The sequence below is a fragment of the Taeniopygia guttata genome, chromosome 2, assembly GCF_048771995.1.
Source record: "Taeniopygia guttata chromosome 2, bTaeGut7.mat, whole genome shotgun sequence".
Taxonomy (NCBI): domain Eukaryota; kingdom Metazoa; phylum Chordata; class Aves; order Passeriformes; family Estrildidae; genus Taeniopygia; species Taeniopygia guttata.
Window position 1 is genome coordinate 66,274,127 of NC_133026.1, and position 19,841 is coordinate 66,293,967.

A 19,841-nucleotide genomic window follows, 5' to 3' on the forward strand; every position below is an offset into this window, starting at 1 on the left:
TTTAACCAATGGGCAGACATTAAAGAGCTTGGCAAGATTCACATATGTTCCAGGATTTCAGCAAAAACTGATTATACAGCTATTTCTTCAGATCCTTCAGCACACTGCAGCTTCTTTGTATTGACTGCTATTCAAGGTTTGAAAGACATAAAAAATGCTTAATATGGCTTTTTATCAGCAAGACCTGTTGATGGTGCATGTATTGTCTGTTGGTGTTGTACAGCCTGGTTGTGTTAAACTCAGGGGATGCTAGGTTAATGATGAGGTGGGACTGATGCACAGCCAAACTTCTTCCTCCGTGCTTGTGCTTCACACCAGTCCACAGCGAAAGTACAAGCAACAACTGAGGGATAGGGGTCTGATGATGAAAAATGACTGGCCCATAGTAAACAGGGGTTAAAAAGAGGAAAGTAAGAACTTTTTTTTCTGCTTCTTTTTGGAGAAAATTAAAAGGTCCTCATGCAAATTTCTGTACCATTCAGAGGATCCCATGTTTATGGTGAAGGTGGAAAGACTGAAAAAGATGCTCATGATAATGTCAGAAGCTTCTTGCTTCACTTCAGTGCTGCTAGCTCACTGGGTGATATGTATAGAAACCATATGCTATTCCTAGGGATTTGTGTTGTCTTAATTTGAGAAAACTGTGAGCACTTATTGAAGCGAGGTGATTGACAGTGTGTGCTGCTGTTCGGCCCAGTGGAGGCAGTTGCTTACGAAAGCTTCCCCCTACAACTTTGCCAGCATTCCTACCTTAATCAGCCTTTGCAGCTACCTCAGTACTCTTGGTTCCTGCACTGTTCATGTGTTATTGCAAAGTGCTTTTCAGTGGTGGGAGAAACCTCTAAAGGTTGGGAGGGTTTGTTGTTTTGAAGTCACCCTTGAAGTTTAGGGAGGTGTTAACAGATTTCCTGATCTTCTCTCTTTTCCTTCGCCTTTCCTTTATCTCCTTTCTCTTGTGGCTGAATGTTGCTTCCCCTTATCTCATGTTCCCACTTGCTTCTGCCTGCTTGCCTGTTCATTTGTACCTCTGTTAGACCTCATGAACTTTTAGCTTTTCCTCACAGCTCAGCCTCTCATACTCTGTCTGAACTTGGTCAGAGTTTGACTTTACTGGACTTCCTGTGTGGCTTTCCCCATGTCTCCAGCCTCCAGAGCTTTTGCACTTTGTGATTTTCTCAGATTGCTTTAAACACACTGGTACTGGAAATCACAGGAACCATAGTGAGCTGAAAAACTGAAATTAAAACCTGTTAGTTTTGTGTGGCTGCCCCAGTGGCACACAGGAGACATGGCAAGTCCCAGGCCATTGACCTGGAAACTTTGGGTAAGAGTCTATAACTGTGTTACTGCAAATGAGCTCTTTGGGGCTAAGTCTGTCAAATGTATTCTTCTTCATTTGCTGTTTCCTTTTGCTGTTCCCTAAATTAATGTGCTTCATGCACAGTCATATCCCTGACCTTCAAGTAAACTGTTCTGAACTGCAAGCAACAGACTTAATATGAGTCATTTTTAAAGGCAAAAAATCCAGTCATCCCTATTATGTGCTGATTGTAACTTTGTCTGCTGTAGGCTGGTGAGCTCAGTAGCCAATAGAGAGTTTCTGAGATGATAACTATCTATTTAATTGCCTGGAAATAAATCTTTTAGATCGTCTAGCAATTTCAAGCCACGCTCTTACTTATTTGGGATGTATTACTTCAACAAAGATTCCTGCAGTGTGATCCTTCTCCATAGCTTTACCTGGGAAGCAACTTTTATAAGTAAGGATTATCAGCACAGAGTGGTAGTCTGTACATTCTTGGGGAAGCCATGCTATTTGATATGATCAGGAATTAATTTAATTAGTTATGTAGATAGAAATATGAGGGCAGTTTGTGCTGAGAGCAATGCTTTTGCAAGCTGATTGACTTCACTGCAATTGCCTGTGATGGGAAGTTCAGTTTGACCTACTTTCTTAAATTTTCCTTAAAGCCAGATGACTCAGACCTTTCTGGAGCCAGGGCAGACAGAGCACCGTGTATGGCTCAGTCCTTGAGGGGCTGTGACAGGAAGTCCTAGACTTCTGGGATTTTTTGAGATTCATGTCTGTCCCACACACTCTCAAAGGGATAGAGATTCAGGATATCCCAAGTGGCACTTCTAGAAAGATTGATGTTTTCTCAGCTGTCAGGAATTCCAGGCACTAGCAATGAAAAGTAGATTTTTTTTTTTTTTCTGAGCATTTTGTTTTATTCTTGTCTTGAGACATGTAATTCTTGAGAAAACGTGGAGAAAACCATAGTGGCATCCTGAAAGGTGATGACTGTGATCTACTTTACTGAGTTTTCTTTGCATTCAAGAGTGTCCAGAAAAGGCTTTCCAAGTCATAAGTTTATCACAGTAGAATCTTGCTAGGTTTTACCAAGTTTCAAGTTTCTCTATTGTATATTGTAAATCCAGGGCTTCTGCTGTTTTTCCTTGTTATTTTAAGTGAAACACTTGATTTTGTCCAAATTAAAGTTTTTTCTTATGAAACAACTGTAATTCACAGCTCTGAAACCGTCCTATTGCCTTCTTGGCTTTACTTTTCAAACTTGTAGTTTTACTTGGAGCCAACAAAACCTTTAGTGCCTGGTTTTCTATATCTGCAGGAAGCAGTATAAAACTAACCCATGATGTGGGAGCAGTACTGCCTCTTTGTCAGCCAGAGATGACCAGTGCTTGACTTTATTTACTCTAGAGGCTTGGACTTCTCCTCTGGACCTTCCCCCTCCCTTTTTGCTGTCTAGGAGCATTTGTGACAAGAGTAAGTCATATTCAGATTTTTTTTCCCCCAAGGGCTTGCTAGACATACAGGTACACACAGGCACACTGACTTCTCCCCCCGCTGTGCTTTTTTTAGCAGGCTGTGGGGGAACAGAACCTTGTGAGAAATTATAGATGCAGTCTGATACCTGACTGTGGGTTTAGTTTTGTGAGGTTTTTAAAAATATTTTTCTGCATGTATATGTAAGACAGCTCTGGATTCGATGGAAGGAAAGCAGAGGGTGAAGAGCTGTTTCTTTATTTATGCACAGAAAGAAAAAGGTATTTTGGGGTGGTGTGGTGTGTGAAAATCCAGGGTATATCGTACTTTATTCTCTCAGTGTCAAGCAGGGAGAACTAGCAAGGAGGTAGCTGCAATGATGTGAGTCTTCAAGTCACTACTGCTGTTGAATTTTGGTATATGTTAAGGTGTGCAGCTAATGTCATGGAAAAATTCCAATTAACTTGAATAAGCACTGGATCAGGCCCATACTTTGTAGTGAATCTTTCTAGTGGAATCTATTCCCACGCTTCCAAACACATGGGGCAAAGCAATTACCAGTGTCAGGCTACAGTCTATATACTCACATCAATGCTAAATATGATCCTTCCTAAATGAAATTATTAAATTGGCCATGCAGGACTTAATTCAGATTCCTCCTTGGTTTCAATCTTGTAATTGCAATGAGATTTTTGAAACTACTTTTTGTTAACTTCAAGATGGCAACTAAACTCTCAGTTTAGATCATGAAGGGGTGCCACCAAGACCTGATTCATGCCTCTGCTCTATCCTTTGTCTATCGTCAAGGCAAAAAAGGTTTCCATTCCTCTGAAAGTTATGCAGAATATGCAAAGTGCTCCAAACCAATCATAAAACTTCAGAGCCTGCCACATCAAAATTAGATATGAAAACTGAGAGTGGATTTTCTAAGATGGGAGGTAATGACCTTGTTAGGGCTGTAGTGACTAATGGCTCTGGTGCTAGGACTTGCAGTAAGCTCTGCTACAGCAAGAGCTTCAGCAATGATTTCACCATAAAGATTGTCTTCCTTTCAGCATCATCTAGTGCTAGTGGTTGCTAGCACAGCTGTTTTAGAACTCCAGACTCCACACTGGTTCATTGCTGATGTTTACCCTTACCCATCAGGCTTTTGGGCATTAATTGCACGTAGATGTTTGGGCATTCAAATGGCAGCTCAGCAACTTTCCATCTGTCCTGCTAGGTAGGATGACATCTTCCTTTTTATCCTTAGAAGGCCTTTGCCATCATAGTTCTTCACTTTTGCAGCAAACAGGTGTTCCTAGGCTTATGTGTTTTTTATGTGTAACCTTTTCTGTTCACTTTCATCACACCATATGGCATCACACTGAAATAAAGCAGGGCTTCTCCTAAATAAAGAGAGGACTCCATCATGGCAAAGCACGTACACAGGATGTGGAGAGCCCTGCAGGTAATGCAAGAATGAGACGTGTGATGCTTCAGCAGTATTGATGAATGTAGGAAAGCCAGGAAGGGGCATTTTCTTTCCTTTCTTCTTCCTTCAGTTTGTGCTTGTTTGTGCAGCACTCATCACCTGGCTCTCTTGGGTGAAAGACTGCCAGGAGTAGCTGGGATTGTTGCTTAAGAATGTGTTTACAGCTGCAAAACTAAAAAGGTCATATTCTATTTTGGCCTGCTGGAGTCTCAGGCTGATTCTCCCTCCTCCTTGCCCTCCCATTTTTGCTGATGTGCCACGTAGTAAGCAGAAATAATGTCAGCCTAGCACCCTGGAGCCCCTGCCATGGACTTGCAGAGTCTTCCAGCTGCAGTAACTGCCTGGCAAACAGAAAATATTTGGGTAACCAGGTTTGAGTTGTGCCCTGCAACTAGAAAGATTCTCCACCTGGCAACAAACTCCTTTGTTTGTTGACAGATGTCAGCTGTCCTGAGGTGGTTTTGAGGGCAATTTTGATAGTAAATTGAAGATGTTACCAAAAGAAGTACTGTGCTAGAGGCTTATTCCTGTGTTGTAGTCAGTGATCAAATTGTACATATTTCCCTCTTTACTCCAAGCTGATCAGTTTGTATCACTATTGTAGCACAACATTGATGTATGCATTAATCACCAGAGCAGCTGGTAATTAATTTATTTATCTTTTATCTCTTTTTTTATTCTCACTGGGATGTTTAGTACCATGAGCAGAGGAAATAGGAAGGAAAGCAAAATATTTATAAAAAACTGCCAAGTACCAGGGCATCCCTGTGAAAACATCACTGCCTAAATAGACTGTAAAACATGAATCATGGTGTTTTGGTTAGAAAGACTAGACTGCTGAGAAGAAGTGGTGCTGCCTTGCTCGGCTTCCATTTGTCTAGCATTTTTACGTGAACAGTGCCATGGCTTGTTCAGGGGAATACTACAGCTCTCCAACACAACATTTGTATTGAAGGAACAAGGACCAGAGGCTTCCACTCAGTTTCTCTTGACCACCTATTTGTGCTGGAAGAGAGAGCCTGTCCAACCCACATAGAAACCTCCATGTTGTTCAGCTGAGGGCTGTAAGGCACACTTCAGGGGTGTCCTGACTCACATTTTGCACGGTGCCACAACTTAGAGAAAGAAGTAAGAGAGAATCTTCTTTTCTGTGGAGTGAAGAAAACTGAAAAATACAACAGCTGAAAACTTGCCTTCTCTTTGAGGGCACAGTATCCCAAAAAAGACTCTTAGCCAAGTGATCTCTGAGATGCGAAGACATGGTGAAAGGGAGAAAAAAATGGTATGACAGTGTCGACCCTCAGAGATTTTGATGCAGGTAAGAATCAATATCTCAGTAGTCATCTGTTTAAAGGGGGTGCTGCTTCCATTTCTTCTTTATGGACAATGGAACTGGCACTCTCCTTGATGGCAAAGGTTGCAGAGGTGAAAGAACTGAAGGTACAAATTGTTTCCCAAGTTTCTAGAAGAAGCAAATGTGGCCTGGGAATAGGATGCAAGTTTGTTGATTCACTGTCAAGTAACGCATTATCTGACATCCTGTTCATTGATTTTTGTTGTCCACTGTACAATTAAATTATGCCAAGGTTTGTAGCTGTGTACTGAGGCAGTGAAAGAGTTATTAAACCTTTTTTTTTCACTTATCTTTAAAAAAGCAAAGCAAGTCCTTTTTTGCAGGACTACTGTAGTACATTAATTTTACATTATTTGTCCTGGAACTGATTAGCAGCAGCAGCTTTCACCATAATTTAAGAGATTATAATCAAACTTATTTTTGTTTTATTAGCTGTGGCAAATTCAGATTCTCTGTAAGGCAGCTCTTAGGAGTGAAGGCAATCTGCATGTTATAGCAAAGAGCATGTTACAGGAGACATACTAGCAGATAGCTTTGGGGCTTGTTTGCATTCAAAATACATAGCACCTGTAAGCAAAAATATGCTGGGCTTTCTCCATGAAAATTTGGGGCTCTTATTCACCAGTTATTTAATTCCCAATTGTCCACAAACACGTCAGAGCAGCTGGGCTTCTGACGCTTGTAAAACTCAGTCCGCTCTGGTAGTATTTCCTGGTTCTTTCACAGAATGCAGTACATGTGAGGCTGGACTAGAATGCAGGTGATAATCTTCTAGTCTCTGCCTGAGAAAAAAGTTGCTTCTGTCCCTCTCTAAAAGTTGTTTGGGTTGGGGGGATAATACCAGTGTCAGTAAAAATGCAGTGTTTGGATATGAAGTCTATTTTCAGATCCAAGTTAAATTTTATAGCTTTAGAATCAAATGAGTAGCAAGAGGATGGATAAATACTGTCGAAATAAAATCAAGTAAAACAAAAAAATTGAGTCTGGAGTGAGTGAATTGTTTGGGCTAAGCCTGATGCAACATGTTTTTCCTGTTCCCCCTCTCATTTTGCTATAAACAGTCAATCTCTGTATTTAAAAAGTCTGTTGGTATTCTCTCCATAATATACAAACACCTTCAGAGAACCTTAGATTATGATTTCATAAAATTTGTCTGAAAAACAGAAATATCAACATCACTGTTCTTTAGGCAAGGAGCTGAGATATCAAGAGGTTGTAAATAATTTGTCTGAAGTCACAGAGGGAGGTTGCAAAAGACTGATGATTTGAGCCAATTTTTCATGTTCTAAGTCTCACCCAATTCCAGAACTACAAGACCATTTGCCTTACAAGACCAGCTCTGCTGAATGTATGACTCTAGTTTTCTTGCTTGAGAGAGGTGAGGCACAAGACCCCAAAACTGCCCTAAGACAACAGATACAATATTCCAATTTTGAGTTCACCCTGTATTTCATTAACACTCATATTTCCCAGATTCAGGGAAGCTGACATTTAAATGTGTTTTCCTCTCCTGACCCATTTCTGTAATGCAGCAGTACTGAGTACCAGTGACAGTGTGAACTCTAAGCAAGTTCAGAAGGTGAATTATGATCATGTCTTCCACTCGCCTAATTATTTTCTGAATCACAACCAGACTGAAGGTGCTCTCAAAGGCAATTAATAAGTTAGAAGGAATTCCACTGTGAGTGTCTCAACTGCTGTCTGACTGCTGGGGGAATCAAACTGTTCTCAGCCTTTACTTTCCAAATGCATAACATAGCAAACAGCATCTCAGCATCAGGCCTTCAAAGGGATGGCTTTTCAGTGCATTAACTCGGAACTACACACTATGCACATTTAGGGAATTCACCTGCTTGTTCCTGAATAATTGTGCATTCTCTATTTTCCTACCACTTATATGAAATGGGTAGGAATTTTAGATGAGCAACACATGCAAAATCAAGTCCCTTGGGGCAATACATTACCTGAGGTGACCGACACTATTCAGCATAAATCCACATACATAGCCCAGCGTGTAGTATGCTTCTGTGGCTTGGTGATCAGCATATTCTGCTGAATGGGTGCTTCAGTCTGTATTTCTGTGAGATCTGATAGCACCTAGGCTGATTTGTGAACTCTGCTGAGAAAAGTAAGGCCTTGCATTTGGTTTCAACTCCCAGGAGTGCCAGGTGAGAAGTCAGACCTGCATCAGAATGATGCAAAGCAAGTAGGTCAGCAGTTTCATTGTATGTATCTTCTGTGTGCCTCTGTGTGTGTGTGTGTGCATGTGCATGCATGAACTTGAAAAAAAATGGAAAACCAAGGCACTGAATCCTTAAGTTTCTGCTCTGTCTTCTTTAGGCAAAAGTCTTGTTCACTGTTTCATGTGTAGTTGAAGAGAATCAAGGCTGTTTTGTCTTCATGTTGCAGTAAAACATGGGGCAACAATATGTGGAAATAGTAAAGAATTGCAGAATGAGTGGATTTCTTCTAACAGTGAGTGAGGGCTTTGGCTAAAAATAAGGAGAATGGTGTTATTCTTTGCCATGTTTCATCTGCCCCAGTTGCACTCTCTCTGCTTAGTGCCTGCCAAACTGATAGCTTGCTGAACATTTAAAGAACCAGCACTCACATTCCTGTAATAGCAGCCGAAATAGCTGAGGTTATCATCTCTTCTTCAGGCTTTCCTTCCCAGAACCTGCAAGAAGCAAGCATCTTCACCCCCGCTCCTCTGATTGTCTATGTCACAGGCACTGTCCTGAGCTGCTGCTTTGGCAGGTTGGGCAGCTCAGGTTGTTTACCATGCCGTGAAAACACACAGCATTTTGGGGGCAGCTGGACAGTAAGGGATTGACAGCGTGTCTGGTCGGGGATTATAATCCCTTTCAGACGGGGAGTTTTGGAAATGCGGGCAGCCTGGAATGATTAGGCTCTTCTCTGGAGCAGCTGCAACTATGTGCAGGAGGCAAGGGAGACAAAGAAGTTCACCGCCTAGATAAGCAGTCACAAACTGTGGCTCAGCCTTTGCGGCTGAGGAGCAGTGCTCCTGCAGGGACTCTTGGGCCGAAGTCACCAGGCGGTGCCAGCCATTGTCCGTGGCTGCCCTCTTAATCTCTTCACGAGCTGGACCAAGCACCTTATCTGGCTTTTTTAAGAAGCAAAAGGGGAAAAAATCAAGAATGAAAAGAGGGTGGGGTTTGGCTTTGCTGGGGCAGCTGAAGCGGAGTGCCCCTGTGCCCCCTTGAGCCGCAGCCGACGATGGAGAGCCGGGGAGGAGGGTTTGCAGCCCGCTGCCGGACAGTTCTTTGTGTGTACATCATCAATTCCGTGGGACGGGCTGCGCTGCCGCCCTGTTGCCGTGCTCTCCAGGCCGGGGGACGGCGGCGCTGGCAGAGCCGGGCTGTGCCCGCCGTCCCGCAGGGCCGGGGCCCGGGGCGCTCGGGGGCCTGCGGGAACGGGGGAGGGCATGGGAGAAGGGGATGCAGCGAGAGCGGGAAGCGAAGGGAGGCTCTGCCTCCTTAGTGTTCTCAGGCGGCAAGGTAGCCAAAGGTGTGCCAGGCTCCGCCGTGCCGCCAAATGTGTCCGGCTCCCGCGGCTAAGGGAGAGGCTCGGAGCGGGGACGCGCCGAGCATCCTCCAGCCCTGCCCGGGGGATTGGTTAAGGAGCGGGGTCGCGGAGGGCAGGCAGCAAGGCTCAGGCAGCGCTTCTGCCTGCTCTGCCTCCCGCCTCTCCCTCTCCCCCAGCCCTCCCTTTCATCCCTGTTGTGTGTGGCAGCTAAACACCGAGGCGAGCGGGAGCGGATGGCGGATTGCACGCACGCCAGGCAGCCTGGGATGCTGGCTTTTCCTTCTGCTGGCTGCAGGCAGGGCTCGGTTTCAGACATGAGTGGAGAGAAACCTAAAAAGAAAGCTTTCTATCTAGTGAGGATGAAGCCACTGAAGGAGCCCACCAGCACCACTAACAACGTCTCGTTTGTGATACAGTATCACATAGGCAAGGAGATCAAACACATTTGCAGCAACTGCAGTCGCGGGGAGGAAGCCCGTGACGGTGAGTGCTGAGATGCTGTGGGTGTAGGAGCGAGGCCGGGGAGCGCGTGTGCTTGCTTGGGGGGTGCGCGGACATGTGTGCGCTCCCGTCGGAGCCTGGGATGCTCGGCTTGCTCCTCCACAGATCCCAAGGAAGGAGGAAAGGAGACGCGGGAGGAATACGCTGGGCATTGATTCAGCCTGTCGGTCAGGGAGATGCCATAAGGGACGGGTCCCTTCATTTGCCACAGAAGCTTTGTGCTAACAGTTAAGGCACCAACTCTTCTCCTTCTTTTCCATTCCCTTTTTTTTTTCCCCAGTTGCTGTAGAAATTGCTGTTTGTATTGATTGTGTTTTGTTCCCATTACTATAAATTTTAGATCAGGGGTTTTTGCCTTGATACATCAACTTTTTCCTGTCATGCTGCAATAGAGTTTGCTTGACTCAGCTGAGTATCTGGAAGGTCTGGTTTATCAGGAATACCACTAGTGTGATTTTCATCGTGCTGTCAAATGCATGGGGGAAATTGTATTTTTATTGGAATTGATACAGTGCTCTTCAGACAACTGTTCTCATCCCTTCCCCCTCTCCTTATGGGACTAAGCAAAACCTCTAGAGGGTATTCAGACTGATGGTGTTATCAATCACAGGTGTTGTTACAGGTAAGTATATGCTTTTTTCTGTTGTTTCTAGCAATGCAAATATTTGAAGGCAACAATGACAAATTCTCTGGATTTTGCCAAAGTCAGCTATTAGGAGAAGCTGAGAACTAGCAGTGGCATAGAAGCATTCAGGCAAAAAATAGCCTCACAGATGTTACCCTACATTCTTGCTCAATGTTGTATTACTTTGCTTTGCTGTGTGGATTTGCATGTTACTTAGGACTGAAGGCACTCGACTTAGGTCTCTATTAACTGATGTGGTATACAGATCTCATTTTCTGAAGGTCATGGAAAGACTTTTTTTGATGATAAATGTGAATTTGAAATTGTTATCGTTTTCTGAGCTGAGGTTCTTAGTAGTTGTTGGCACTTCATTTTTCACCTTTTGACATTAAGATTAGTATGATTACTATTATTAATAATAATTTTTTAATTAACCAACTCTGGTTTAATTTGCTTTATGCAAAAGAACAAAATATTATTTGGGATCTCATGGTCTTTTTCAACCACAGGTCTGCAGTCTAACAAAGTAACTGTACGTTTGCTAATGTCTCTTCAGAATAAGCATCCTGCTAGTGTGATTATTGTTTCTTTGATTAAAAAGCAGCTAAAGCTGAACAGAATTGCTTTTGGTGAATAGGGAGAAGATAGCCTGAGAAGCCTGAAAACCCACAGTGGGTTAAGCACTCTTTCTGTTTATGCCACTACAGCTGAGGGAAGAATCGGATGAATGCTATGTAAATTGTTGAGTGTTTCCTTTCCGGTTATGTGCTGCTACTGACAGCAAGCCCCACAGATATTAAAGGAAGAGCTTTGTCCAGCAGTAGTAATTACTTTACACTACTAGTGTAGCTTATTTATCCTTAGAAGCAAATTAAGCCACTTATAAAAATATGCTTTTGTAGTTTAATTGAATTGACCTAAAACTCAATTGCATCAACGTCTTCTGCTGAGGTTTTTTTGGAACTCTGTACTTGAAATCTTAGCACAGTAAGAAAAGAAAAGCTTTCCTCCTTTTTAAGGCACACGTGTACACATGGATGCATATGAATGTATAGCACCAGTTACTTGTACCTCTTAGCAGACTAATAGGTTTATATTTTAGGGCTTTTCTTCCTTTTCCATGTTTGGTTATTTAGCTTCAAACCATTATATACTCCGAGGGCAGGCGATGCCTCTTGGCAGGAGATAATCTAGTAACCCTAGAGAGGCAAAGGATAGAGCAGAGAGGCTCGCAGCCAGCAGGCTTCCAGAGCATGTAATCGGTCTGGTTTTGCCCCCTCTTTCTGTGGGGTAGGATTTCATTCTGCATCGTGCAAATGACTTTTTTAAGATCATCATTTAAAAAGTAATACCAGTACAGCTTTAATCTTTTCTTTCCCACAGCATGCACAGCTATGAGTTTCTTTCAGAAAGTAAAGAAACTGTAGTCCCAGCTATGCTGCCTGGGGACACTCACTGATTTGACTCTAACACATTTCTTAGCATTGAAAAATACCAGAGGTTGTTTTTCTGGTGAATACTGATTCTAGACCTTTTGGTGTTTGGAGGGAAAATATGATATAATGAACTGAAATTACATGATGATCATATCAGACAGATCAGGTAAAAATCTGTGACCAGGTCAGATACAGAGAAATCTGTCGGGATCTCAAGATGTCCATGCATCCTCAACAGTTGCACAGCCAAAGAGCACTTAGAAAGGGGACCGCTTACTACTTTTTTTAAGGGAAATGCACAGAACTTTGCAATGTGAGCACCCCCAACCTCCTATTCAAATTATGTATAGTTTATATATGGTCTTGCAGGCCTGTAGCTGTTATAGTGTACCCAAATGTCTTGTGTGGATCCTGTGACCTGAGGAACTATTGTATTTGTTGGAATGATGTACAAAGACTATGATTCAGTCCCTATGGCATAGGCAGATCAGCTGGATACATTGATTTAATGATGAAATATCCCCCAAGTCCAGTTAAGAGTCCTGGATTCTAGTCATTGTCTTACTGTACATTTTCATTGTCCTACTACTCTAGGAGAAGAAAAATTTATGCTGAAACTGAGGGAATCCTTCACAGACCACCAGCTAATCTAGCAAAAGTCATGAGTAGGAAAATACTAAAAGACATAGCCATGAAACTAAAGGAAAATATGGAAGCAGGTACTGAGTTACACAATATCGTGGAAGGGAGGTCATGTAATCTGGAGAGAAATCAGTGAAGGAATTTGGCTATGCAGATAAGCACACTGAAGTAGGGACAAAAGGAGGTGGTGTGGGTGCAGCATTTTGATGAGGTAAAAAAAAGTGAGGAGCTCAAAAAGAAACAGGAGACTACAGTAATAAGATGGACATGGGAGGTGCTTCAACCATTAGACTGAAAAGAATGGATAAATGTAATGCTAATTTCACTGCAAAATGAAATATATCTCCTTTGCAGAACAGATCATAGAGCCAAATTGGTTTCTTTTTGTCAGTTGAACTCTGTAGTGTTTCATTTGGCTGAATATGGTGCTTTGCTAGAGAAAGTTGATGAGATCAAATAAAGGTGCTCCACATCCCAACAGGTTGCTGGTGAGCTGGATGGCCCACTTAGTTTCCACCAGCATTACTTTCTGCTCTGGAAGATACAAGCCCTTGGTGTTTTGCAAGATGAGAATAAATGTGCTTTCTGGGAGGAAGGTGTGATGCCTACTCATGGTAACTTCCAGACAGCAGAAGCCCAAGGCTGCCAGGACATGATCCTTTGCCTTTCCTTTACCAAGGAGCAGAGGGGGCAAAGTCCCAGTCCTCTGCTCCCATCACTTTGTCTTGCACACTGGGGACTAACAAAAACTCATCAGTAACCTGTGGATTTGACCTGAGATCAGAAACTAACATGGATCTCTTAGTGTTGCTGGAGATGGGTATGGTCTGCAGGCAGGGAGGAGAGTGGGAAGGAAAAGAAGAACAAAAAGGTCCATTTAGGCTGTAAGAGGCTGTCCCCACGGCTTACACATTTGCCAAGGCTAGCAAATGCAATTGGCTGACTTGTGAGATGTAAGACTTTCCTTAAACACTGGCAATTCTTTCAGCTGACTAGTCTGCAGCTGAAGAAAAGAGATGAGGCAAGAGAGGAAGTGACACTTATGTCCCAAAATAAAGCTGAAGAAATATCATGAAGCCTGGAGCAGGTCATTAACTGCTCACATGCATCTCTGTAGTGACTAACTCTCATCCTGTTAAACTGCCTGTAGCAAAAGATGCTGGCCTCAAAATAAGCCAGTTGTGTGCCATTCCAGGTGACACTATGCTGGCAATAGGAAATTCACAACCCAAGTTTACATGGGCTGTCACCCAGCAGAGCTCGAGGCTTACTTTGAAGTGCCTTGGAAGATGTCCTGTCCAAAATTGCAATATAATTTACATTATTAACAGAAACTGTAGGAAAACTATAGGCAGTAAGAAAGTTCTTCACTTTGGTAAATTAGATAGTATGAGGAGAGAACGTGTACACAAGATTGGGTCAAGCTTATGCAAGCAGATGACTAAGTTCTTTGTTTTCCAGTGAAAACTCCTGTGTCCTTATGGGGGAAATGTTTGCCACCTTTTCTGGGAACTCTGTATATCTGTGTCATTGACTTGAGGAGTTTTAGGGACAAAACCAACAAAGATGAATAGAATTGGTCATGCTGGCTCAGCACCCCCTAATTTTTTTATTGCACATTGCTGACATAATGACACGGGTAAGAGGATATCTCAGTTCTTTGGGTCTTTAGAGAGCAGACAGCTTGTCTGTTTCAGTTCTGTTTCCTTTTTTTTGTGTTCTCCCTTTTCCAATGCTGTAAGTTGTCATCTTTTGATAGCATTTTACCACCCTGCTTTCTATCTGAGAACCAAGTTTATAGTCTAGGTATATGTAAGCTTCTTAAATGCAAAGACTGGGACAACACCAAGCACGCAATAAAAAAATCATTTCCTTGTGGGAATTTCAGAAAAGCAGTTAAAATGCCATCAAGTATGATGAAAGCAATACAGTGGTTTTCCTGTATTTAACAGTAATGATATGCTCTGAGTATTTGTTGCCATCCTGAATAATATGCCTGGTTTTGATTCTTCTGTATCAGGTTACATACATCAGAAATGTAATACAGAACTATTTGATAAACCATAAAAGGCCACAGATTTTCCATGTGTAAAGTATGGAGGCAGTTTGTAGAAAATCGACAAGATGTGGATGGTGGCATAGGTCATGTAGGGCCATATTCTTGAGCACTTCAAACCACCTAGTATCAACCTGACTGAATAAGTTTGGCTTTCTGTGCCTTTTTTTACCTCCACCCCCCCACCCCCCATGTCCTATTCTATTTTTTGATCCCTGCCCAGGTGGGCCGCTGGATTCCATTTCTGTGTTTTGTCTTTTCTTCTCTTACTTGATTAGAGATGTTTCTCTTAGATGGTGATTTGCTCATTTGGTTTCTTAGTGTTTTGAAACTTCCAATTCTTTAGAAGAAAATAAGATAGATGGAAGTACTTCAGTTTACAACCATTATTGGAATTTTATTCATTAATATTATCACTGCCTGTCAAAACTAAACAGCAGAGAAATACTGGGTATGGGCAGAAGAGATCAGAAGACTCAGTATTCTGCCATGTAATGTCCCTTCCTTTCTTCTCTGTTATTTTTGGCTCTTCTTTTCTTTTTATATCATATCATTAAAAGCAGCAGAGTTCATTTATGGGCTCCTTGACTGATGAGCAAAACCTATCCTTTGAGTATACTGTTGTATTTATGGTATTTTCATTCATTTCTGCTCCCTCAGCAGAGGAGGTAGGCTTTCTACATCCGTTTTTGTATTGTAAGATTTTATGTCTTGATCTGTTTCAGTGACTGGTAGTAAATACATGGCTATTCCTTTTTAGCCCCTAAGATCTTCTTGTTTGTACACAAATACCAAATTCCTGTTGTTGACACCTTATTCAGCCCACAATTGGCCAGAATCTAATTTCAAGAGTACAGTATAAGTATTTGCAGTACCATCTTGCTAACAGTCTGCCAAGATGTCTAAGATTAACTGGATATATTTGTAGTCTCTTTAATGGATCACGTCAGGTCTCACACACCATCCCAAATCCATTAGCCATACCATCAGGGAACTGGTATAACTGAAGGGCAGCACCCGAGTGTGCAGTGGTTAAGTCAGCTTTGTGTGTTTCAGTGGCTTTCTTAAAAACTGGAGGGTACTGTGATGTTTGCCATTATCGAAATGAATGCAGCAAAGCTGCAAAGGGGTGAAGTTGGGACACACTTGGAGGCCCTGTTTCTCCTTTGTGACTTTGATTTGCATGCTTCTTGGAAAATAATGGTGTTCTTGCCATCCCTATGAGGTGGAAACTGTCCTCTTGCTGGTTTTTTGCTCTTGTGAAGTGACATGAATCTTTGCTGGTCTATTGCTTTTAGTCTCCTTGTCTCAGAAAGGATTGGGTGGAGAGAAATAAGATAATGTTTGATCATGTCACTGTCATCTCTCACTGGCTTTTCTGGCTTTGGGTCGAGCTTACTGAAGATGAGGCAAATCTAGCAGAGCCTTTGTGTTTGGAGGAGACTCTTAGATTCAAAAGATGAGTTATTTCTGTTGCTCTGAGAAACAATGAGCACATGGTATAATTTAAATCAAAGATAAAATCAGCCACTATAAAATCACCTGCTGCATCTTCTTTGGAACCACTAGACAGCATTCTGGCTCGGTTATGTGCAGGCTACCCTGCCTGAAACATACCCAAAATCACAGTGCCTGCAGCCAACATTAAGCTGTGCTGTTGAAAGAGCTCTGATGGACAAGCAGTGTTCCTCTCTGAAAGGAAGCTCTGCAGCCCAAGTGAGAGAAGCCACAAATGAGAGATGGCCTGACCTGACTGACAGCCTCTGCATATTTCCTCTTCATAGACAGTGGAAATTTTTAAGGTCTAAAGATACAACTCAGGAATAAAAGAAAAACATTTCCCCAGCCTTCCCCAGTGTCCCTTCCCCAAAAATAAAATTGTGTCTAAAATGTCCTAAGAGAAGAGGAGGGCAGGCTTCTGCATATTTATGATTTATAGTGCACTACTCAGGGCATAAACTGGGGCAAGAGACCTGCAGGCTCCAAGCACTTGGTTCGTGTAACTTTGTTTGTTATTATTGTGCCCATTTCTTTGCCCCTAACCAGGAGAAATGTTCAGTCTCTGTGACTTACTGAATCTCCAAATCCCAAGGGTTGCAATTTAGGATGTACAGCCTCTTGTGCAGGGAGAGCCCAGCATATATATATTGATTGGGTCATTTTGAAAAGGATGTATGGCATTCTTCAAATCTTCCCTTTCCTTCCTCCTGCCCTGAGCTGTGCAGCCCAAGGCTAGGATGACAGGTTTAGTGCTGCAGCTCAGTAGACACCCTCCCCTATCACTACTTAGAAGAAGGATCTTGCCCTCTGTTATCTTTTGCATTACATCTTTCAGGCCATTAGTCTAATGGCTTCATGCAATAGAAATTAAGGGAATAAAATTAAAATGGATCAAATTGTTTAACTTATCTTGGGAGATTTAGGTAGCAGAGAATGATTTTTATTTCACCTTGCCTCCTAAGAGAAGTTGATTATCTGTTTGAAAAAAACAGAGACTACTGGTATTTTAAATCTTCTGGAAGCACAGAAGTGTAATGATGGGAATACTGAGACTATCAAGTCACGGCAAGAAACAGGAATCTAAGTGTCAGCGCAGTGGGTCCCCGGCCAGGTAATAAGTTAGACTCTCAAGACATTTACAGAAGGCTGATAATTTTTATTAAGAAACCCATACTTTTATACCCTAGTTTGCTACAGGTGGACCTAATTGGTCCTCCAATCAAAACACCATCACCATTGGCTAATTAAGAAACCACCCTTTGGTAAACAAATTTCCATAATACATTCCACATCTTCATAATACCAGGTGCAGCAAGTTAAGATAAGAATTGTTTCTCGTTCTTTTCTCTGATCTTCTCACAGCCTTTCCCAGAATGATGCTTGGGAAAGTTTTCTGTTTCTCTCTGTGGCCAGAGAGCTGCTGCCACATCTAAGTTTTTTAGAAATTTTGGTAGCTACTTTTTATCTTCAGTTGTAGGCTAAGGGGTGTTCAGCTGCAACACAGTTAGTGTTATCTTGGTGTTAGTTATCCTTTTAGTACAGATTCAAGAATAAACAGATGGAAATGTTGGAAAGCAGACTTGAATGCATTGGAGATCTTAGGATAAATAATTAGAATACTCATTAACTACATTTTGACAAATGAGGCAGGCCTGGAAATGTCACTTTGGTCTATTGCATCCACAGTCTATGTATGAGCAAGTTTCTCCAAAGTATTGATGATCCATATATTCACATCCATAGGGACTGTAGACATGGCCTCTAATCTCAGCAGTCCATGTCATAAGGATTATGGCACCAGCTTTATCTCTCTTTACCCCATGCATTGGCTGCAGCTACTTTGACGTTTCCAGTATTCCGATACTATCTGAAAGGTATATATACAGCTCCAATGTTATTTTTAACATGGAGACTCTATCAACCTTGCTTTTGGTAAAATAAGTAAATAAATAAAATAAATAAAAATGTTATTTCTTCTGTATCATCTGAAATTGAACTCATATAAAGGGTATGTGTGTCATGCTGCTCTAGTAGTTTATAGAATCTTATCTTTACCATTTTACTTTCCAAGCTGCTTAAAATGTCAACACTGATAAAAATTCAGATGCACAGACATGTGGGCGTAGGTGCGCAGACATGTGGATGGACAGACGGATGGATGGATGGATGGACGGATGGACAGTGGAAACTATTTGAACCAGAAGTGAAACCAGAATTTGAAAAACCTCATCCCTCTCCTCCTATACACCAGCAAAACAGGATGCTTTCCTAATGCTAGCACACTGGTGTTATTGGATGAATAGTTTTGAAATTTGGGTTCACCCTGAAGGGAAAGCCAGGTGCAGTGACTTGTGTGGAACTTTGCCTATTTGAATCTGAATTGCACCCTGTTGAGATGTAGAAGAGTAAGATAAGCAAAGCTTTCATTAATATTCACAGCCCCAAAATAATTATCTGTAGGTTCATAGTCATGAGGATGAGAAGTTGTCTTCCAGGGATCTGCTGTGACACTTAAGACAGAATGTGCTGCCTGCTCCAGCATCTGAATAGAGAAGAGGAGTTTCTGATTGTCTGCTCGGTGCAGCTGGCAAACCTGGGCTCCTCTAGCATGCATTGAAGAGAATTAGACATGATACCTAAATGGTAAAGAAAGGAGGGACTCTCATGAGACTCATCTTCCTCTCCTTCAAAGTCCACCCCCTAAGTCACATGCATTAGGAAGCTGGAACTCTGGAGGTGCTTTCTTCTTTCTTTCTTGTGTGTCTCATTTAAATAAGGACAGCCTTTTCTCTGCATTATTTGACCCTTGTTACTAAGTTGCATTTTTGTCATCTGAGTCAAATGCCATTTTCCTTGTGAACTCAATGTGCTCGTGCTGAGCATAGAAATCCATGAGCCTAAAAGAAGATAGGGAGATTGAGTAGTTCCTGTGAACTGATGCTTCTTTCTCTTATTCATCTCAAGTTGGCAGAACAGGCAGTTCACTAAACAGCAAGATAGGCATCAGTTTATTATTACATCTGCTGGCATTGCATAGAGGCTCAAGAAGGACACTTTTTGGTTATATTTTTCTTTGGGGTTATTTTCATTTGGTTTTCATTTTGTCAGCTTTATTTGGCCATTGGACCCAGTGAGATAAATTAATTTTTTAAAAATACAGACCTATGTCAAGATAGGCATTACTTGTAGGATTCAGCAGCTCTGAGCTAGTGCACCTGTTCCCTGTGCTTACCAAGAAAATGGTGTTCTTCACTTGCTATGATTCATTTATTTCAGATTTTTGCATTATTATGACATGTAGGCCAGGTTCCATTTTTATATGTTTGTGTGTTAGTACCTGCAGTCACACATCTGTTTTTTCTTGTTTCCTCCCTTTTTAACTAAATGCTTGTGAATTTTTTCAATCTGAACACCACCATAAACCTTCTAAAACTTGGTGTACTCAGCCAGATGTCATGGTTCAAGACAGTGTCTGACACAAAAATGCTGTATAACTAAAGAGTTTTTTGAACATTAGGTTTGTGGGGCAAATACTCCAGCTCAGTTGAAAGAGCATATAACATTTGACTTGGCAGAAGGGGATTTGTGATTCTTGTAGTACATCATGTAGATACTTCTCCTAAAAGAGAACATGTTCCCCATAGGTTATATAGAAAAAAGAAGTTTATATTTCCAAGAAATGTTCAGAAATGCTTATGTTGTACTTGTTGTGGTTTGTTGTTTTGTTTTTGCTTTTTTTTTAATCATCTGCTTGGCAGCAGAATCTTGATGATTTTGAAAGGAAACTTTGAGCATGTAGGCAAAAAAGATTTCATTAGTATGTTGTTTTGTCCAGTACCAGCAGTTAAGGGGTGAAAAGAGATCTCTTTGTTTAAATTGTAAGAAACATCAGGGTTTGGTTGAATTTCATCATTCTTCTGGA

At 41.8% G+C, this 19,841-nt stretch overlaps 1 protein-coding gene across 17 annotated transcripts in view; it reads left to right on the forward strand.

The window, feature by feature from the left end:
- Positions 1 to 19,841, forward strand: part of PHACTR1 (phosphatase and actin regulator 1) — a 298,139-nt gene that overhangs the window by 149,451 nt on the left and 128,847 nt on the right. The window contains exon 1 of one of the 17 annotated variants that reach the window (XM_030267038.4): positions 9,352 to 9,642. The exons of 11 other annotated variants lie outside the window; for them this stretch is intronic. In XM_030267038.4, the coding sequence (XP_030122898.1) occupies positions 9,393 to 9,642 (250 nt within the window). In that variant the 5' untranslated portion in view covers positions 9,352 to 9,392. 5 more of the 17 variants (XM_030267047.4, XM_030267050.4, XM_030267048.4 and 2 more) reach the window with 5 other exon arrangements.